This window comes from Micrasema longulum, unplaced genomic scaffold (assembly GCF_059751315.1).
Source record: "Micrasema longulum isolate JH-2025_06_02 unplaced genomic scaffold, ASM5975131v1 h1tg002011l, whole genome shotgun sequence".
NCBI lineage: Eukaryota > Metazoa > Arthropoda > Insecta > Trichoptera > Brachycentridae > Micrasema > Micrasema longulum.
Window position 1 is genome coordinate 267,794 of NW_028279180.1, and position 23,464 is coordinate 291,257.

The 23,464-nt window shown below is 32.2% G+C and overlaps 1 protein-coding gene across 1 annotated transcript in view; it reads right to left on the reverse strand.

Moving 5' to 3' along the window:
* Polr1B (RNA polymerase I subunit Rpl135) overlaps nucleotides 1-18,527 on the reverse strand; it is a 24,323-nt gene extending 5,796 nt beyond the window's left edge. The window contains exons 1-14 of the mRNA XM_088238930.1: nucleotides 18,324-18,527; nucleotides 17,914-18,246; nucleotides 15,228-15,467; nucleotides 14,055-14,227; nucleotides 13,451-13,700; nucleotides 11,632-11,787; nucleotides 9,188-9,357; nucleotides 8,280-8,488; nucleotides 7,244-7,440; nucleotides 4,356-4,509; nucleotides 4,023-4,113; nucleotides 2,816-3,011; nucleotides 966-1,180; nucleotides 745-883 (exon numbers count right to left, since the gene is read on the reverse strand). Of these exons, the coding sequence (XP_088095056.1) occupies nucleotides 745-883; nucleotides 966-1,180; nucleotides 2,816-3,011; nucleotides 4,023-4,113; nucleotides 4,356-4,509; nucleotides 7,244-7,440; nucleotides 8,280-8,488; nucleotides 9,188-9,357; nucleotides 11,632-11,787; nucleotides 13,451-13,700; nucleotides 14,055-14,227; nucleotides 15,228-15,467; nucleotides 17,914-18,246; nucleotides 18,324-18,512 (2,712 nt within the window). The 5' untranslated portion in view covers nucleotides 18,513-18,527. The remainder of the gene's footprint in view (nucleotides 1-744; nucleotides 884-965; nucleotides 1,181-2,815; nucleotides 3,012-4,022; nucleotides 4,114-4,355; nucleotides 4,510-7,243; nucleotides 7,441-8,279; nucleotides 8,489-9,187; nucleotides 9,358-11,631; nucleotides 11,788-13,450; nucleotides 13,701-14,054; nucleotides 14,228-15,227; nucleotides 15,468-17,913; nucleotides 18,247-18,323) is intronic.
* Nucleotides 18,528-23,464: the final 4,937 nt, after the last annotated feature.

The following is a 23,464-nucleotide window of genomic DNA, read 5'->3' on the forward strand; positions in this document are numbered from 1 at the left end:
AGCTGTCCGAGGTAGAACTGAGCGACGGGCAGATCTCCGTCGCCCGCGCCGCATTACCCCCGCGTAACAGTCTATATCTGGCACTTAGTTATTCATCGGATTTTGTTTTAGATATAAGCAGTTAAACATTTATACGTTTAAAAAAAACATGTTCCAACGATTTTTTATATTTTTTTAATATTTGATATTAAAGTTTCAAAGGTGTAGATTTCAAAAATGCAAACGTCATATAACCGTGGATGAGGCAGTTACACAGTTGTACGTAGGATGTGCCGACATGTTACATTAAAAAATATGCATTAATCAAACTGAAAGTTCCACCACTCTCCAGGATCTGTCCTATAGGTTTACGAGCCTTTTTCGAATCCAATGCAATGCTTTAATGGGCCATGCCCTTCTATTGTATGTAAAGTAATCCTTTCACAATATTTGATACACATATCAACGGTTCCTATGCGTACTATCGAAACTGCATTTTGCGAGGTTTACAGGAGGGCGAAAACAAAGCTAGATAATTTTTTAAGAAGCTATCGTATTGTATTTCAAGGTTTCGATGTTTGGCGATTCTACGGTATCTGATAGCATCTTTGTTTTTGCTCTCCTGTAAACCTCGCAAAATGCAGTCTCGATAGTATACATAGATACATAGGGACCGTCGATATGTTAGAAACCAGTCACTCCCAAGTGAAACAAGCAAAAAGTTACACGCTAGATGTAATTATGATTGATTTTAAACCGACGTACCGGTATTCTAACTGTAATGCAGATTTTTTTGGAAACATTAGGAGTAAAGTTGCCACAAATTCTAACATTATCAACATATGATTCTTCCTTATTGTGATATTTTGCAGTTCTGTATTTTCCTTCTTGTACATCATAATAACTGGAACAAAACAAATGGATCAAAACATATTTGAAAAATTATTAAAATACAAAATATTTTTTTTTTTTACTGCATAACTTACCAATAGAATGGATCATCGTAGTTAAGACGTGCACCGACATGAGGTAATCCATCATGATCTAATTTATCTACTAACTTTTCTGCAGTGGGATCTCTGCTGAAATAAGACCCTACATTTTTTAATTCGATAAATTCTGACTTGTATATTGAACCATGAGCAAAACCTCTTTCATATGCGGATTTGTTTATAATCATTGCATCCTCCATATCGTACCCCTAAAATGAAAACACCAGTTTAAGTTCAAAATGTGAAAAAACATGGCATGTAATTTGTAATTTAAAGCCGAGGAGTTTGTGCCAGGGCCGGTATTCTGAACGCTCTCGCGGAGGTAGAGAATGTGTTGCAAACTTGTAACTTACGTACTATGTGCTAGCAACGCTTTCTCTTCCCCGTGAGAGCATTCAGAATCGCAGTGTTGATGTTTAAAATACGTAATTGTTTGTACACACACATATGTGTTATGTGTACTTTAACCACATTGATTTTTATGATTTTTTGCATTATTAATTAGTCATATAAAATAGGTGGTTTAATTGCACCAATATCCCGATTGTGTCGTATTATAAACTCGAGACAAGATCTAGACTTTTTTGGTGTAAGTCTTCATAGATTTAAAAAATCACTAAGATAGACCGGATTTTGTCTTGAGGTAGTAATTTTTATTTTTTTTGTCTTGGCTTTAATTTTATTTAGTTGTATTTTATTTATTAGTGCCTGTATTTATTATAAGAAATTGTATTTACCATCATTTACCAGAATGGACTGCATAAGTCCGTCAAATAAAAAAAATTACGAGCATATATTATGTTTATACATAACTTCATATATTTAGTGTACATTTACACTGGTATACTGATATTAAATATGTGGAAAAACATTTTTATGGCAAAGTAAATTGTTGTTCACGTCGACAGAGGAAAGTAAAAATATAAATTATATCACCAAAAACAACAAACCATCACACCGTTTCCCCGTAAGAGTAGGCAGAGAGGATAGAACGCCACAACACTATCTTTGCATACAGATCTCGCTTCCTCTACATTCATACATCTTCTCATGCACGCGCGCCAATTATTCCGACTTTTGACATGTCCATCTTCAAGTATTTGTTGGATGTGGTCATGCCATGTCTTTCTCGGTCTTCCTCTATTTCTGCATCCATCAACATTTGCCAATCCATCAATATTCTTAACCGTTCTTTCGCTGTCCATTCGTTCTACATGTCCAAACCAGTGCAGAGCTCCTTTCTTGATTTTATCGATAATGTTTGTCTCAGCCTTACATAACGTACGGATCTCAACATTTGTGCACCTATCGTACATAGTTTTACCACACATTCGCCTGAGAGATCGCATTTAGCCTACTTCATCCCTATTTTTCCAAGTCCATATTTCGCTTCCATACATCAGGGTCAGGACCAGGACTCCGTTGTGAACTGCTAATTTTGTCTCTTGTGACAAACATTTATTTGCCAAGGTTGATTTAAGTGCACCGTTCACTCTGTTAACGGCACTCACCTTCCTTTCAATATCTTTCTCAGTCATTCTATCCCTAGTAAACATACTTCCCAGATACACAAATTCCTCTACTTGTTTTAGTATAACTCCATTCACAGTGATTTCACATTTAGTCATACTTTTATTTCTTTCAAAAACCTTCACATTCGATTTATGGACATTCATCAGCAAATCGCTTCCCTTGCATACATCGTAGACATTTGTTACCAAGAATTGCAGTTCTTCTTTGTTGTTAGCCAGATTAAATCATTATGGTTTTTAAAATTTAATGCGGAAATAAATAACAGAAGTTTATGATTAATACAACATATTTAAGATGTATGTTTGTTTTACCGTGTATGAAATGACGGCCACAATAGCATTAGTTCCCATAGGAAAGTCATCTAGTCCAATATTATCATAGTGAACTGGTCTAAACAATGGAGTTGCAGGAGTCTGTAGCCTGTAGAGTTTGGTTTCTGCTTGGAGGTTCCACACATGGGTCGGTGTTCCCATAGTCTGCTTTCCCATCTGACATTGGTACATGTTTCTGTGGAAAAATAAATACATATTTTTTTATTTCAATAAAAAAAGTCGTGTTTATTTATTTATTTAAACGCCTTGTAGGCTTTCACATGTTTCACATATATAAATATAAAGACAGACATGTATTTTACACAAAAGTAGCAAAAAATAAAATGAATTAAGAAAAAGAAAAAATATAAAAAACCATCTTAACATATTAATAAAAAAATATATGGGTATACATATAGTACACACATATATTGCAGTGGTGAGAACAGAAGTGCATTTTTTCCCATAAGTTATATTAAAATAATTTCAAATTATAAGAAGACAGAAAAATAATAATTAAGACTACAGATATAAGTTAATAAAAGGTACACAATTAAAATCAAGATAATAAATTGATAAACTGCCTTTTAAAATTCAAAAGAGTGATATTAAATATATCTATACCGTTTGCAAATGCATGCATTCTCCTTATTGGTGAATGTGCACTGTAGTTTGTTGTAGAGTGTATTAATTCCGGTAACCCGGCCCTTGCAGGCACTTGCAAGTTAATTAGTTGTAACAGTTGGTAACAGTTAAATATTGAATTTAATATTAAAAAAAAAAATAACAAATCATTTAGTTTTCTTCTATCATTAACCTATAACCTGCAGTAATCTTGCAAATAGGTTAAAGGGAATATGAATTAATTATTAAGTGACGTCAACATAATATTTATATAACTGTATATTAATAACCATTAGGTTAATATGTTCCTGACCAGTGAAATAAACGGTCCGATGAATTAAGAAATACTAAAAACTGCATAAGTATTTCTGAATTTCTTTACTCTTTTTGGAAAATTTTAAGTACGCCAGATTAAAATGAAATAAAATATCTAACAGTTAGCAAAAAGCGAGGAATTTTTTCCATTTCGCAAGAATAGAATATGTACACTGTAGTTTACTTTCGTTGATTTACCATCTACAATTTTCCTGAAATAGTTTTTATATACAAAGTTGTCCGGAGTTTTGGATGGAAGTTTTCTTACCTCGGAGACTGGTTACAATCCGGCATAGGAATCAACTGCGCAAGATTACTAAGGAAAGAAGTTTCAGATAGCTCCATATGGGAAGTGATTCCTGCAAATATAAAAATGGCATAATCAAACAAAAATACCAAACTACATAATATTATGCAAACCACAATATGAATTGATAATGTTCATAAAAATTTCAAACTTAAGAAAAAAGATTAATAAAAAATTATCTCAGCATCATAATTTCTTCGCACATTTCCATAAATATGTATTGGTATATTAGTCACACAACTAAGTTGTATCTACCGATTATGTACCTATATTTATGCTATTAAAAATCAATACCTTTATAAATTTCTTTGGGAGTGATTGCAATATCCATATAGACTTGCTCAAAGGTTCCAATTAACTCAATTTTATCCAGGGCTAAGTTTACTACAGGTCGCATCATTCTAGCTGCCCCGGTAAAGAGAAACATTCCAGAATATTGAGCAGAAATCTGTCGAAATGATAATATACACACCTACTTTAATTGCGAATTAAAATTTTTGATAAAATAGAAACATTAATTTAAGGTCAATACTTATCCGGAAAAAACAAAAGGATGTAAACTGTATAACAAATTTAATAAAGCAGTTGTGACCTGTGAAGATGAAAATATTTTTTTAGTAAAGAAAGATTATGCAATACATTTTTGGAGCTATGGAGGTGTTTTTGTTTGAATGTATTCATTTAAAGAGGTAATAAATAATGAACATGTTGCAAATTTTATATAATTAATAATTTTTTATTTATATGTGAAGTTAATAAAGACAGTCGTTTATTTTTGAGTACTATATTAGTGTGCACCATCACCATTACAATAGGCTGTAGATTCAAATGATGGGAGCCGAGGATTAATAACTTCATCTACCAAAGTAAGTTAACTTTTCCTATACAAATACCTGTAACTTGTGAGGGTTGTAACCTTAGAGTATATACATCTGTAGAGGGATAACAACACATTTTACCAATCCAATGCATGTTGCCTTTTATAGCTGACTCATTTTTTACAATATGTTCTAAATGAGAGAAAGGGAGACAAAAAAAATCTGTGGGTACGGTCCTCATTTTTTGTTTTGTAGTAAATTTCAGAATTTGTACGATGCTCATTTTTTACGTAAGCGGGCAGAATTGCTTCGAACTGTCAAACGCTCTGTCGTTATTTTGATAATTGTTTTACGTATTTAGTGCTAATTACATCCAAATTATTATGTCGACTTGTGCCATGAAAGGATGTTCAAATAGAACTGGAAAAGGGAGTAAACGCTTCAGTTATCACAGGTATTTATCAAATATTATAAATTTTCACTTTAATACATTTTTTTGGTAGTTTTCAACATAAATGTACAACAAACATTTACGATCATTTGAGCAATTATTATAGCATTTGTTTCTGTGTAACTCAAATACCTTATACATTAGATTTATGTAATTTAAATCATTTTTTTCAATCGTTTAAATCAAAATATTTATTTTAATGTTCAAGAAATGCAAACTCGAAGACCTTTTACCGAGTCAACTGACATCTGGATATAATTCTATTTTTTTTTATCTCCCTGAAAGAATATGAAATTGTCGTTAATTGAATGTAACTAAAAGAGATGACAATACATCTGCGCTATTTTTAAATGGTATTATTATGACCACGTGTTGAGGCAGCTTTTATAACTAATACCCGTATGCAGAGACAAAACTTAAGGTGAGGAAAGTACATTCTAATTTCAAATGCAGAGAATAACCCGAAAGTGAAGACAATAGAATGTACTCTCCTCACCTTAAGGTTTGTCTCTGCATACGGGTATAAGACTGCCAGGGCTGTGCGTTACCTTAAAATATTAGGTATTAAGGCTGTAGTCTGGTAAAACGAACGCAAAATTAGGAAATCATACGATTTTGCCATTTAAAAACGAATGTGTTTTTTCAATCGCGCAATAATAAAAACAAATAAATTAGATAAAAACAATAATTTTAATGGTATTTTTATTAAAAAATATAATTAAAAGTTTTATGAAACTAAAATATAATTTCTTTTAGACCGGCAGATTACGCCATTTCAAATTTAGACTAAACGTAGGTATCTGGGATCTCAATAAAGACTAAGTATTGAACTAAAATTTGTTGAAATAATTTGTAGATAATAAATTGAACATGAAAGTGGCGGCAGCCACATTATTTTTTTTTGTTTATTAAAAGAAATACAAGCATTTTATCATACATACATTTTTGTGACATTTTCTTTTATTTTTTACTTAAAATTATGCCTTCAGTAATACTTAAAAAAAAAAAAAAAAGAAATATTTTAGAATTGTATTCTCTTTGTTTGAAAAAAGAAGATGATTCTGGTTGTAATATTCAATTAAAAACAATATCTTATTGCCTTTTTTATGACCTACAGACCAGGATTACCGAAAACGATTAGGTCTAATTAAATATTTCAATAAATTTTATAAATATTTATAATATAATTTTATAAATATTATAAATATATAGTTTATAGTTTTATATCACCCGTCGATGGGAAGAGTGCTCTCCCGAAACTGTAGTAGTGGTTCTTGGAAAATAATAAAAATTGTGCAACACTAATAACAAAGTTTTATTTTCATAATAATTTATAACGAAGTGAATGCCGATTCAATTAACAATATTAAAATAAACGTTTTTATTGTACTCCCTACTCCCTACCAATCTCTGTAAAAATTCACCTAAAGTCGTGCATTTGTGACAACCCTGTTTTATAAACATCTGGAAACGAAAGACATCTTCGCTAAACAAAAGACCACGCCCCCTTTTCAAAAATTCTTACAAACTTTGGAATAGTACGGACTCTAAGATGTATATACTCTAGGGTTGTAACTAATATTTTTTATATTGATTTTTAATGGTTTCTCAACCACCTGTTTTAATATACATAATGCATTATCAAAGAAACAGCCTTCATAAGAATATGATGAACTTTACAATCTTTACCGAGAGCCTTCAGTTTATTCGCTCAAAAAAATCTTGTAAAGATAGAACATGACTGAATGTTCCGATGAAATTTTAACGAATCTTTGGGAAGGTGAAGTTTTATGATAAGTTAAGACGGTTGAACATTGTAGCCGAGAACTGGATGTTCCTGAAGGCTGTCAGGGCTCCTATGGGTGAAAGCATAGGATATAATTATGGAAATTTGTTCATATAACAAAACTCACTGATTTCTTTGGAACTAATACAATTTCCAAAGTATTAGGAATGTCTTCACCCAATATTTTGTAGTGCCTTAGTTTGTCTCTGGCTTTGTTAGCAATACTTAATGGAAGGTGTCCAATCAAACAGCCATCGAGCAATACTGGATATTGGTATGTGTCCGACTCCATGTGATCAATAGATGCAGAAAGGGGAATCATACCTGTAAAATGAAACACAAATTATGTAACCATTTTTGGATTATTAGATTTAGAATTTGTTTTATACGTATGTTACATACTAATACTACCTATCTATTTATAAAGTCCCACTGAATGAGGAAGTTAAGTGGTTTTAAAAAATATATATATTTGTTAATAGACTATTAGACTAAGCGCCGTAAGAAAACATTTTTTGTCTCCAATTTCTCGTAGGGCTGAAGTTCCTCATTGAAAGCATGCAATTTGTCATCAGGTCAAATAAATAACATATCGCTGCCACAGTTCCACAGGGAAACAACTAGAAATTGGTGCAACAGAGATATAGCCTGTCAAAGTTTTGGCCTATTTTGTCATTCCAATATTAATGTATAAAAAATCGATTTTGTATATTTTTTTTCATTTAAATACCATTTAAATTTGTTCTAGTATTGTATTTACTCAAATTTATTTAAAAAAAAAAAACCTTTCTTAGTTTTTTTGGGCTTTTTTGACATGTTTCTGTGCGGAAATTAGAATGGTGAGTGATGAATGTATCATTGTTCTTTCCATAGAGCAATAAGTCTGAAATAATAATATTCACTTATTTTATTTAAATGTTTTTATTGAATTTGATCATTATTTTGAGTGGTATTTGTTACAAGTACATTCATTGAACATTAATTGTATTAGTAAAAGAAAATTATTATTACGATTACGATGTTTATGGACACCTAGCCCATCCATACTAGTAAATCTCATATTGGAAACATGTACCAGTTTGTTTTTATTCTCCGAGTGTGACATGCATGCTGACAAATTTAATTATACCAATATAAAGCTAGTTTTATTTCAATAATCTCACCTAAGCTGACTAAAATGTGCGGAACATTTCTGATTTTATTTTGATCAGGTGAAGGAGTGACAGTACACTGCATTGTAAGGTGGTTAAGGAGACCACAGGGAGCGCCGTCGGGAGTATGCACAGGACAAATAAAGCCCCAGGCATCGGGTAGTAACTGCCTTCCTTCAGTTGTGCGCATTTCAAGGAAGAATGACCCACGATGTACGGATCTAAAAGTGGATTAAAAACTTGAAGATCTTTTCTTTTCTGAACTTTTTTCGATGCAACTGACATACAGGCACTATTGTTACAGGCTGTATTGTACAACTGAATTGCTAAGCATTTTGTCATATTTTTTTATTGTTACATAAAGTAGGTAGAAGTTTTTTGGGAATTCCATTTTAACAATCGCTACTATAATAATTGTAGTACTACTACTGCTACTACAACCATCACGTCATTGCACCGTAGGGGCAGGCAGAGAGAATAGATCGCCACACACGCCCATCCCGGAATACATTTCTAGCTTCTTCCACATTCATACATCTTGTCATACATGCCCTTCGGTTCTGCCCGCTTTTGACATGTCCAGAATTAAGATTTTGGTTTATCTGATCATGCCACGTCTTCCTTGGTCATCCTCGTCTCACGTTACCGTTCATTTTCGCCATATATACTTGTTTTAGGATTCTTTCGTCGTCCATTTGTTCTACGTGACCAAACCATCTCAGAGACCCTTTCTTAATCTTATCAATTATACCTGACTCAGATTTACACTCTCGCCTGATTTCATCATTCGTACATTGATTTCTCACACATTCATCTAAGTAGAATCTAATCTAATCATAATTGTAGTAGGATAACAAATATTCAATCTGTTTTTTAGGAAATAATGTTCTAGGATACATTGAAATTACTATGGGACTTACTTGAAATGAGACATGTATCGCATTCTATTGATGTTTTCAGGAACAATGGTGAGACCTTTGTCCTGCATTAATCCAAGCCCAGAAGTTGTTCGGAGATTTCCCGTAGCTAGGAAGGCCACCATTGCATTTTCTAATCCACTCGAATATTTGATAGCTGATAAGACATCTTTCTGTATCAAAATTGAATCAATCATATTGGGTATGATAATTTGTGTACATAGTTCCTTACCAAGTGGGTGAAATTGTTTCTTTTTTGGCAAGTAAGCAATTATTATAATTGAAATTGAGTCAATAAAATATGTGTCCTCGAAAAGATGTATCATAAAACAGGGCTAACATATAAATTGGCCATGATTATGGCATTCAAATTAGGAAATAAAAAACAACATTTTCATACCATGAACACAACTTATTTTAGAACTGACAGAAATTAATACATCGATTTTATTTATTAAGGACACCGTACATAAATACGCTTATATTTATATATATGTATGAAAACAGGTGACTACAGTGTTTTGAAATATTCCCAAAGTTTGATTGAATTACAGTGAAAAATTAATTTGAAGCGGTTTGAATGCATTTAGTTTATTTTTTTACTTTTTCGATCTGGGATTATAAAAGTATGGCTTTTATGCGAGTTCTTATAAGCCATAATACTTTTATAATCTACATAAGTTCCTGCATTTATTTATCATAGAATTTTTAAAATTTCATATTTAAGATATTAGTCTGATGAGTTTATACAGTCAACCCTCCTATAACGCGGTTTCCATACAGAGCAAAGCGAAAATTGCAAATAACTTCCTATAATGCGGTTTCCATGTAAAGCGTTTTCCAGCAAATAAATATTTGTCGCAAGAGGCAAAATTAGCCATTCACAACGGAGTCCTGGTCCCGACCCTGATGTATGGGAGCGAAGTATGGACTTTGAAAAACAGGGATGAAAGTAGGCAGAATGCTGTCAAAATGCGATCTCTCAGGCGAATGTGTGGTAAAACTATGTACGATAGATGCACAAATGTTGTGATCCGTACCTTATGTAAGGCTAAGACAAGCATTATCGACAAAATCAAGAAAGGAGCTCTGCGCTGGTTTGGACATGTAGAACAAATGGACAGCGAAAGAACGGCTAAGAATATTTACAATACGAATGTTGATGGATGCAGAAATAGAGGAAGACCGAGAAAGACATGGCATGACCAAATCCAACAAATACTTGAAGATGGACATGTAAAAAGTCGGAATAATTGGCGCACGTGCATGAGAAGATGTATGAATGTAGAGGAAGCGAGATCTGTATGCAAAGATAGTGTTGTGGCGTTCTATCCTCTCTGCCTACCCTTACGGGGAAACGGTGTGATGGTTTGTTGTTGTTGGTGATTTAATTTATATTTTTACTTTTTATATATATATTTTTTATTTCCTTTTTTAATTACTATAAAATAAAAAAGTACCTTATAGTCTTTAACAGAATATTTTCTTTTCTCTTTCTTATATAACACAAAAATATTATATCTGTCTATTTATTATAGGAGCAAAAATTCATAAACATTTCTTGTATACCCACGAACAGGCCATGCTTTTGTGGAATTTTTGTTTGCTATTTTTATAGTTTGTATGTATTTCATTAATATGTATTTCATTTATGTGTAATTATCCTTTATTTTTTAAAAAGGTGCTTTGTTTCACCTCTTCTGTGTATTGTAAAAAAAATTAAATTACAAAAAATAGTTTAAAAAATGTCATACAAAATATACATCATTTAAAAATGACGTGTGCGTCTTGTGTGAGCGCTCGATGCGTATTGCGGCCGCGCGATTATGGGGCCTCCACTCGCGCTCATATTGCCGGCCCTTTGACTCGCGCTCAAAAAACCGACAAAATAGGGAGCGATGGGCACGACGAGGAGCATGACGTGCGGCATGACGAGTAATGTTGCCACACTACGTCTCTTCCTCCTCTCCTCGCTACTTCCCCCGCCACTCGTCGAGTGTGTGGCAGGCCCATTACAGTACGGTTTCCATATAATGAGGCAGTGGTTTCTATATAACGCGTTACAAATAAACTGATTAGTATTAATGTTTTTTATAGCGCGGTCTCCATATAACGCGGAACGAATTAATCGCATTATAGGATAGTTGACTGTATATGATTCAGAACATTTTATTTATGGACTGCTGGGTATTTTTAATCTTGTTTTTGATGTTTCTATTTTATCTTATTATTGAGTTGTGTGTATTTTTCATCCTTTTTCCTTGCTTCCATAATATTACAGTTAAGCTAGTACCTAGTATTAGTATTAAATATACATAGTATTAAATGAGATAAGTGTTATTGATATGTTTCTTTAAAAACAATATCTACTAACAATCATTTTCAGTCTTTTAAATGTTTTTTTTTGTAAACTGTATTAAATAAATAAAAGAAAGAGTACTACAAACCTGTGATAGCTCATAATTTGGACTGCTTCGTGCTTTTTTCAAAATGTTAAACTTAATTGATGTAAGCAAACTTTGCAGTCTCTCTTTGATGACTTGTAAATAAAGATGTCCACCGAGTAATATTTCCTGCATCATTACTGCATCAGTACCTTCAACCTGTTTAAAAAAACAAACACCATACAATTAGCTTACACAGAGAACAACAGCATAAAACTAGTAAATGTATTAAAAATATTTTTAGATGTTTCAAAAAGGCAAAACAATTTGTAAGGATCTATAACTTCACACAATACAATCAACATATAAAAAAAATTATCACACTCTGTAAAAAAACCTGCCACACTGTGGCAGAAACAATGCGGATGAAATTTCCAAGATGAGTTATCTCACGGCAGGGAGAAGTTAACTGACACCTGTGGACTTTTTTCTTTGGGGGTTCTGAGGGGGAAAGTGTATGCAAATAATCCACAGACAATTCCGGAGTTCAAAACGGAAATTTGACGAGTTATTGACGAACTTCATCCACAATTATGTCAAAATGTGATCGAAAATTTTGTGAAAAGGTGAATGTTGTCAACAGAGCCAAGGCGGGCATTTGCCCGATGTTGTGTTTCTCTGTGTCCATATTTTACATTGAAAAGAAAACACCCTCAAAATTCAACTACAATATGTGTTTTAATAAAAAAATCAAATTCAAGTAGGTTTTGAGACACCCAATATTATTCACGCTCAGCCCTTATATGGGCTGGGCGGGAATATAGATCCTCTTTCTAACCGTAGCTTAAAATTGGAAAATAAGTAGTAAACTATATTTAGAAAAACATTGAGTTAGCGTTTACAATTTCTCAATGAGTAGACATGTTAGAGACAAACAGTTGAAAGATGTAGACTATTTATTTTATAGCATAGTTTTAGAAAATCCTAACCAAAACAAAGGAAACTTTCAAACAATAGTGTGCCTGTTACGTACTTTAAATTTATATGAATCCAATAAAACCGTGAATGTATTAATTAGTGTAGCAGATGTGCCCAAATATAACTATCTAGAACATTACCTCCCATGATAAATTACAACAGTGCTACTGAAAGTAAATTTACATTTATGGACATAAATTATAATACAAATTACCTTTGTAATAACAATAACGCAAAAATGTTTTAAATAATGTGAAATAATTATGATTTTATGTTATATTCATGTACTTTATATTGTAAGAGCCCTCTGGGCGTTTACTAAATCAATAAATGTTGCTTCTAAACAAAAATTATATATATACATCTATATTTTGTTTTTTAAATGTAAAATTATCAATAGTACATATTTAATTGTAATGGAAAATTTTGAGTAAAAAATAAATAAAATTGAAATAAAAGCTTTATGTTTCAAACCTGACATTAAAAATACCTTGGGATTTACTTCCAATATTGATTCCCAAATTACAAAAAGTTACTTGTCCAACGAAACTTGTCAGCAATTTTGGCAAAGAAAACGTCTTTAGCTGGGTTAACACATTTTTGCAATATTGTTGTCACATATTGATCATAATACGCAACAATGTATTAAGCATCTCAAATGCACTGACCATTACACCACGAGGCCGACTTTTATTATAGCATACTCTTGTTTTATTTCTATGATAAATTACAATAAACTTCTACCAAGAATTATCACTAACAAATTTGAAGTGATTACTCAGACCACCCAACGACAGATTATAATCTCTGTAAAGCTTAGACTCATATATCCTCTAAGAAAAATCCATTTCTGTTGAATCATTCAATTATTTTTTTATTTATATGCAATTTAAAAGAGACTCACCTTACATTTACCTTGAACAAAATCAAATAGTTTACGGCTCATAAATGCTAACAGGTTGAATTTGTCTTCGTGATTTTTTAAGTGAATTAAAATACATCGATTCAAAACAAAATCGGCGATTTCTATATGACTGGACCACGGAGGGAGTTCTAATATACGAGACTTAAACATTTTCCCCAAATATTCTTTACATTGTTGACCGGTATGAAGATTCTCCTCGTGTAGTTCCCGCAACATTTTTTGAATACAGCTATAAACAAAATAAATAAACAATCACTATAAAATGAAACCCTATAAGTGAAAGTATACTTATACCTAGTTTTACGCATCCAGAAGCTGTACGAATTTAGGTTAGTATTCTGTGGCTTGGATTTAATAGGGCCAGCATCATAAATCCCAATATTATAGGAAAGTAATTTTTTACACATTTTGTGATGCTATGTGAATTTAACATTAAAAATGAAATCAAAATGAAAAAAATATTTAATGACTTTTATACAAACAATAAGAGAAAAGTTACTTTTTTCAAAATCTTTGATTTAGACTCGTTTCTCCATTTATAAAAAAAAAAAATTACAATAAAAAAGAACATTTTGAAAGGTACCTGGAATAGTAAAGATCTCCTTTCATTCCTCTAATTAACTGTTGATATATGAACACGTCAGAATAATTTCCCAAGCACTTCATAATAAGTATTAATGGGGTGTAAAACATCACTTTACTGTAGCTGAACATAAATTTAGCGGTTCCATTGAGCACAAAATGAAGGGAGTTGTTCTAAAATGAAATAAAACTAAAAATAAATAAAAGGTGTGAGATACATAATATGTATTTTTAATTAAACCTTAAAGTAACCTAACTGGTATAAATAATTAAAATTTGGAATATGTAGCATATTTTTAGAATGTACATAATAACAGAATTATCGCTGAAAACATCAGTGTATCATAATGTTCAAATAAGTGATTTTTTTTATTTTTAAATAAGGTGCCTTGGAAAGACACAAACTTCAATGATTCTTAAACAGTATTATCACAAAAATATACACTTAACCTATTTAATAGCTCTGTATAAATTTACTACCTTGGCAATCTGAAAGCCTGTGATAAAAATGGAAATATCAAAAATATTAAATTTACCAAGTTAGACAGTTTTGTTAAGTAATGTAAGAATAAAAACAACTTTGTTTTTAACCACTTTTTTTTTCTACCGACCGGTTTCCAGCAAAATGTTTGATAATTGTATGCCATTCATACAATATTTTACTGAACATCTATTCCAAAGTATAATATCATAATATGCATTTTTACAAAAACATTTAAAGTTTTTTGTACACTTATATAAAAAAAGTTAAAAAAATAAATATGCATACAATTATTTTCAAAAATCGTTCTTTTAAAATGAAAATAGATTTATACTGAACACAAATATCTTTAAATCCTGTAAAATTGCAATTTGCAGGTTATGATATTATACATAGGAGGTGTCGATATAAGGGTAATTAACGCCAGAGACAGTCTACGCAAGTATTGATTTTTATTTTAATGACAATAATCAAAATAAATATACATTTAATATAAAATTTACATTCCGCTTATTGTACAGATCTCTCAGTGAACATGCAGCGCTAGATCTTAGAATTTGGTTACTAAAAAGAGGATTAACAAAACCAAGTAAAAATAAAATAAGCGATTAATATCAAAAACTGCAAGATGAAATCTATTTTTTCATTAAAATTTATGAAATTCATTTATCCTATGATTGTCAAGATTCTTACTGTTGCAGTTTGATCAGGTGTAACGGTCCTAATTAATATTCCAAGTTCAGAGAACAGAGTGCCTCTGGATTTCCATGTCGGTCTCCGAATAGCTGTAGGGTAGTTCCTTCGCATCATCAGAAGCATTCGAATCAGCCTCTCATGGCCTTTAACTAGGAAATATCCGCCCCATTCTTCTTCATGTTCTTTCACTGATACTAATTCTTCAGGATTCATTCCACCGAGGTTACAAAGCTTGGACTGTAAATACAATTATTTATTATTATTCGATGAAATTCAACAGGTAGTCAACAATTATGATACAAAGTATTCGTCAAACTACTTGGTAGTGTTTCATTCATTCTTCATTCATTGTTGAACATTAAGCATTTTCACCTAAGCGGGTATCTTTTAGAATGGTTCACCATACTTTATTTCAAAGTAATTATACGTTTCACTACATTGGAACACCAAATGGAGCGTACCTTGATCATCTGTTATATGAAGGCGATCAGACTTACGCTTCAGGCACTAGACCAGAGATAGGGAAATATCGCAGTGTTAAACCACCTTTATAACAAATATTTCATGTCGACCCTGTTAGGAATTGAACCAGGGACCTCAAGCATGGAAGGTAAAAAGTTGAATGTACTAACCACTACACCACGAGGCCGACTTATCCCTCCCATTTTTAGGATTTTTATTCGAGAGTATCTATAGAGTCAAAAACACTAATCCGGGGTTTTGGTTCTATTTCACACACAGAAATGAATTCTTTATCCGCCTGGACACAGACAAAACTCAAGTACATGTACATTTTTAAAAATTTATACATGCATATCATCGGGCTGATGTCAAGGTTTTTAAATATACAAATAAAAAGGTTTAACACATTTTTTAAAGTTGCGAATCTGCATTTCGGCCAGTTTTACAACACAGTATACAGTACAGCTCAATGTGAGGTTTGTGAGTAAGAATTTTCACTATACCATCCTTATTCTACCACTATGCCTAGGCGTAATTTTATATAGAAATGGTCTGAAAATTGAAATATTTGAGTAAATAATAAGAACTAGAGTATTTCTCTTATAAAAAAAATAAAAAATATCAGGTTTATAAGTAAAGCCCATTACGTAGGTAATAAAAATTGCCCATTGAGAAGTCTTTGGCTGCTTAAAGGATGTACCTAAAAACGGTGTTTAATATTAATATTAAAATTGCTTCCATGACACTCATTTTTCATAGATGTAGTAGCGGTTTTTACCCGCCAGTGCGTGCAAGCAGTTAACTCTTGCGGGAATTTACCCGCACGTTCCAACTCCCATGTGACAAGCCTTAGTGCCGGTCGGTGAACACACTAGAACGGTGGGCACACTAAAATATATTATTTGAAAATGTTCTATCACTAAGGTTATTAAATAATCTAATACACTGTACTTGATTTCTTAATTTTTTAAGCTTGAATATCTCAAATTTATGGTTTTACTGATTTATGATTTTGGTACTATTATTATTATTATTATTATATTAATATCAAGCGAGCAGCTTAAAGCTGATTTGTTTAAATCTATTTTAACAAAAGTTTTTTATATTTTTTAGCTGTTGGCGCACTTTAACTTTTCCGAAACAAATCTAGTCCATTTTTGAACCCATTGAGACTAAACATTGAGATCAGCTCTTGTGGCAGCTTATTCCAGCCATCAACAACTCTATTGCTCAGGAAATGCTTCTGTGGATTGAGATTGAATCTCGTTTTCTTCAGCCTGAGACTGTGGCCTCAAATTCATCCTAATTCAAAAATACAAAAGTATATTGTTATAACAGTAAGTTATCATATTTTATTTCAGTAAATTTTTATGCAAAGAAAATATAAGCCTGTTACTCTATTAAAACTGATCATTTTCAAATATGTGCTAGAGCACGGGTTCCCAACCAGTGGAGTGCTCCCCACTTAGGGAGCGTAGAGTGACCCACAGGGGCGCGCGACGGCAACAACAATAAACTGTATATTTATGTTCTTGTTATTAGAAAAACATGTCTCGATGCCAACAACCCCATATATAACAACATATGTAATGGTGCTGAGCAACCGCAATGTGTGATATGTTACGAGGTGTTAAGTAACGATGCACTGCGGCCTACACGGCTCATGCGACATCTTGAAACAAAACACGGAGCGTCATAAAAAAAACCAGAAGAATATTGTGTGCTGAAAGCCAAGAACTAAAACGAATTCAGAGCAATACTGCGGTATCCTTCGTGCCATTAACAGGTCATTTTTATGAACTCTTACTGTTTATAGCCAAAAGCCTAAAACCTCATACTGCTGGCGAGACCTTCGCGAAGCGTTGTTTATTAAAAGCGTATCTTTGTGAACGTGGTTTTTCAACACTGTTTGGAATAAAGACAGAACAAAGAAATAGACTACACGTTGGAAATCATTTGCGCTGTGCACTGACTACTATGAAGCCAAAAGGATTCCCCAATTGGTTAATAAAATGAAGCCCCAGTGCTCTCACATAACTGATAAACTTTTGTTAGTTGATTATTCATCTGTCGTTTGTTGGGGGAGGCGCGCATGGTAAAATGTTGGGATTTTTAATATTACCGGAATCGAAGCCAGGACCTCGGTAGTCAAGGTGAACACGGAGAAGGCTAATAAATTGATACTGGAAATAAACAATTTGTGTAATAAATTGATACTTACTCTAAGCAAAATGGGTACTTCACCCATATCCTTATCAATGGATGGTTTTTCATTTCCATCGACACTCCACTTGAGTTTTACTTCTAATTTCCCCTTATATGTGGAGCCTCTTTGCCTGCATTCTGTAGGATAAATGGTATGATTTTTTATGCCAATTGCTCCGATTGGCGCCACAGGTTTAGAAAAGGTCACATCTTGTATGCCAAAACACACTTTTTTGGAATTTGGTAACTCAAAACTAATGGGTAAAATATCCTTTAAAGCCATATTTAGGCCCTCATCGACCAGAAAATTAAACGATTCTATGTGCGGCTCGCCCAGGCATTGCAGAAGCTGAAAAAATCCAGAGAAATTAATATAACCCAACTTTTTATATAAATGGAAATACTAGTACGAATTTTTAAACATACCGGATTGGCAGTTTTAGCCGGTTTTCCATATTCTGGGTCAGTAATCGAAGACAACGAAGGCATATCCCTTTTAATAACCATTTTTATGTAATATTTCGATTTTAACAAAACAATCACATGTCGCACGACACGAGAAACTTCGAATTCCGATACAATTTTTGATTGGTTAGAAGTTTCATAAACGCGCATGCGCAATATTGTTTCTACTACTGCGCATGCGCTTTTTAGGGATGTACTCACTAAGAACTCTCAGATCGATTTTATTTTTGTCGATTCGTTTTCGATATTTTTACAACTCTATCTAGTATGAAAATACACAATGACACAATTTAAAAAAATAGAAGTATGTTTGTTCCAAGGCTATCGGTTTTTGTTGAAAATGTCCCATTTAATTTTCATATGTAACATTGAATTAATATAAATTACGATTTTACCGCCGGAATAGATTATTGTATATAAATGATTACAAAGGATTTTATTGATGAAATGTGAATACGACAAACTTAGTATTTAATATAAATAACTATTTTCAAAACAAACCTAAAATAGCATCTACCTACCATTGTAAAAAAAAGAATGAATTTTATAATATACGTGCCTATATTTGTTATTAACACTTATTATTCTTACAAGAACAAAATTAAATACAAAATAATTTTCATATGTACATGAGAAAAAAATGGTAAATAGGTGTGCAAAAATAATGAGTACAAAAAGGATCACTAAGTTGATTTGGGTACGAGGAAATGCTGGATAAAAATATATGTATATAGCGAGAGTTAATGGTTAGTAGGACTAAAAATGGTTAGTAAAATCGTTGGGACTAACATTATTGAAAATTGTAATGCTTAGCGAAAATTTTAATGTACGAGTATCGTATCTCGTATCTACAAATAGGTTATATATTCCAAAAATAAATTACATAGTCGGGGAGATATGGCAACAAAAAAAGTCTTAGGATTTTTCGTACGCGGAAAAAGGAATATTATGAAAAGAAAAATACCAGAAATAATTTGTATTCGCCCAACTTACCATTACAAATTAAAAATAAATATTAAAAAAACTCTTATAATAATTGAAAAAATAAAAACAGTCGAAATGTCATATTACCCACCAGTGAAGTATTATGGCTACAACTAAAAATTAAGGTTTCCATTTCTCACAAAAGTTTATTGGACATATGCAACAATTTTTTTCTCATTTCTTGACTTAGAGGAATTTTCTCCAAATTAATATAATTTATGCGCAGCATTAAAGTGCGTCCAGGTATGTTGAAACGTCTAGAGATCTCGTAAATACAGCCTCTTTTCTGCATAACATCTCTTACAGATTTCTGCAGAGCTTCCGCCGTTCATTGTGCTCAAAAATGTTTCGTTTTGCACTGTCGTAGTATTCTAAAATAAATAAAAGCAAACTACTAAGTATGCACAAAACCCCTCAACTAACTGCGGCATTTAATCCCAAATAGCCACCGTGCGACATTTTAAACGACGAAACAAAACCCATGCAAAATGACATTACAAACAAACACACTGTTGCAAATCATGGACCTCATTATCCAAATTTATTCTGAAAAATCCATCTACAGCGGCTATTTTTGATACAGTAACTATCACAAATATAGTTTCAAGAAACTTCATGTGAATGTGTGTTAAGGCTTACCTTAGGTTTTCAGCTGTAATTAAAAAAACTGTTTCGCTGCGATCGCCATGCGGTTCGTTCTCCATAAATACTGTCAATGCTGAATGAATGTGCGCTATTGCAGCGTCATACGTGCATAAACTAAATAATTTTCGGTAGTGCGGCATATTGTCAAACGCGGCGTATTTACTCAAGAACCCAAGTACTCTATAAAAATCAATATTCGTAAAATCACTTTTCTAAATCGCCCTTGAGATATACTGCCTCCATAAGCAAAAATGCAGTTTTTTGACAAAAAGACAAAATGATTTAAATTCGTATGAGGTAACGTTTTACAAGAAATCTGGAACCATTTGAAATAATGCATCAGTAAAAAAATATTTCAGTTCGAAAACCGATTTGATATTTTTAAAAGGTTTTTAAGCAATAACACAATATCTAGAAATCTATAAGCAAAAACTCAGTGTAGTTATGACTCACTCAGGTTTAATGCTTTAAAAACAATTGACATACTGTGTTTTTGCTTATGATTATTTATAGTTATTTTTAATTTTCATAAAGTTAAAAAAATCTAAAACGTGTAATATCTCAAAATACGACTTTTCTAAATTATTGCCCTTTTGCTTAGGACGGCAGTATTGAGTATATATAATGTGTACATAAAAAATATATTTATATAAGTATAAGTTTATACGTACAAGCTCTATCTGCCCACTAAAAACAGACGTAATTCGTAAATAGATTTCGACGCTGCGCTGGAAAGAAAAAAGTTAACATGCGATATGTAGCAACTTTACAGAAGAGCTAATATATATTTTTATTAATAAAAAAAATTCATGCATACGTATTAAAAAAACCGGATTAATTATTGATAAAAAAAAATCAAATTATAATTGGCTCTTTTGTAAAGTTGCGACATGTCGCTTTTTTCTTTCCAGCGTCAATATTATGTATATTTACATATTTTATTTTTTTTTAACGTGAGATGGAAATATAGAAGTCAAGGCATTTACAGGGATTTTGACATGTAATTGGCTTGTTTATATGTCAATTTTACACACTGTTACATTCGCAACTCTGGCTGAATTATTTCACCTACTTTGGTAGATGAATGAATCTCAAAATGAATCTTGACCCCATCAATAAAGGTTTCAGCTCTTTTACATCATAAAAGTTAACAGATGGAAGAGTTGGATAAATATGGATGTTAAAACATAGGCAGTGTAAAGTGGCCACTTAAACCAGCCAATCACAGGTCATAAGCCCAGTAAATGCCTAAATTTTCATATTCCCCCTCAAAAAACTGTTCCCGCTCTGTTGTAATACATTTAGACTATAGCATTTGTTTGTGGAAAACTGTAAATAGAATAAAAAATTACTAACGAAAATCGTATCTTTTGTGTATTCTGTATGCCAGAGGTAAACTGCGGTAATACCAGATATGGTGAAATTAAGTCATTACTATGCCAAAATAAAATTTTTCGTCCTCTGTTACACGGTAAATGTAAAAATCACCTTTTGAAAATAGTATCTACCTCAAAAACGGCATTTCTCAATTTGCAGAAAAGACCCACAAAACTATAAAAATCTTACGGTACTTTAGAAATCAATAAAACTGGTCAAATACATAATTGCATTCTTATTTGTTATATAAAAAAAACTTATGTTTTTATTGTTTATCATTTTTTAAAGTCGAAAAACATTCCAACTGTTCGATTATTCACCATTTTCACAAAAGTGCTATTATCTCAGTTTCACTTTTCTATGGCTGGCTGTTTTCTGCATAACTACGTTCAATTCTAGCTCACTGTTGCGTTTTCTAATATGGTAATAAAATACGATTTGCTCTTCGGAAAGTAAGAAGAGAATCTCCAAGATAAGTGTACTTTGCCAGATACACCCCGAGCTTCCAATGCCACATCTCGGGAAGCGGTACAAAATGAAAACAATGTAGCCTTAATGGTCCTTTCACACGTGTGACCATTTTATAGACTCGGTTTATTTGAAAAATGCCAGAGACGAGAACACCGCAGAATTACGAGTAGAAAGATACTTACTGCATTGTTCCTCTGTTCCTTGGATTAGAGATTATCAAATTCACGACATTGTTATAAAAGTGCCCACCTACATATTAGTATACAGTCTTGTGCCGAGTCTTCTCTCTAAACACGGCCATTAGTAATTAGAGATGAAAATTATTGAATGAATTTACTAGTCAAATGATTAGTAATTGAATTAATGAAATAATTGAATTAATGAAATAATCGAATGAATGATTTATTTTCGGTATTTCATAGATAATGGAGATGGGCGTTTCGGTTATTGTGGCCTATCATCACTCAAAATCATGGAGAGGGGAGGGAGGCAACAGAATTCGCATAAAAGTCAGAATCTTTGAAAACGGATTTCCCAAGATCTGGGAATTGCCCCTTCCCCCCAGGATTACAGGGCGCCAGGGCCCAGGATGCCAAAGAGATATTTTAAATTTTCAAATAATAAATTTAATAAATTCATTCATTCAATTACTAATTTATTCGAATAAATTACTGCATTCGGACGTTCATTCGAATGAATTTAGTAATCTAATGTTTTTGATTATTTTTATTTGAATTAATCATCTCAAATAAGTATCTTTTATCCTATGTATTTACGTACTCGTACTATTTTAGTAAAATTCAGTTTTCAGTTTCAGAAAAAGAATGTTTGTCGCAGGAGGTGAAATTAGCCATTCATAATGTAGTCCTGGTGCTGACCCCTATTTAACCAAAGTATGGCATTGGAAAAAACAAGAATGAAAGTGTGGTAAAACTATGTACGATAGGTGCACAACTTTTGAGATCCGTACATTGTGTAAGGGTGACTTGCTTATTCATTGGGTCACCTTTTGATGTTATTTTTGTAATTTTTCTATTTCAATTATGAAAATAATATGATTGTATGTTATAGATATTATAGACCATGTAGAGCGAATGGACGGCGATAGTACGGCTAAAAAGATTTACATCGCAGATAAAAAAAATTCCGGGCACGATGGCGTTAAAAATAATAACGTAGGCACTCCGCATGCCTACAAACAATTTACAATAAAATAAATTGTACAAGAAACAGAGAAACTTCTTGTATAATTTTTTTCATCATCTAATACGACTATTACGCTTTTTACATTGTATTTTGCATTTTGTAAGGAGTATATTTTTATGCCACCTATATATGAGGGTACTATTTGCCAACCCGGCAAAATCCATCTTTCTTTATTTTGAGCAAATCACAAAAAAACTGAGACAATACTTAACTTCAACTTTTTTTTTAAACTTCGTTTTTTTTATTTTAATCAGTAAATATTTTATACGTAAGCAGTAATGACATAAGCATGATTATGTCAAGAAACAAAAGTTAAATAATCAATTTAATTTTATACAATCCAACTTTACAATACTCATGTAGAGGTTGCCATGTTTGCAACAATCCCGATAATTTAAAAGTCAGGTTCTTACAAATAA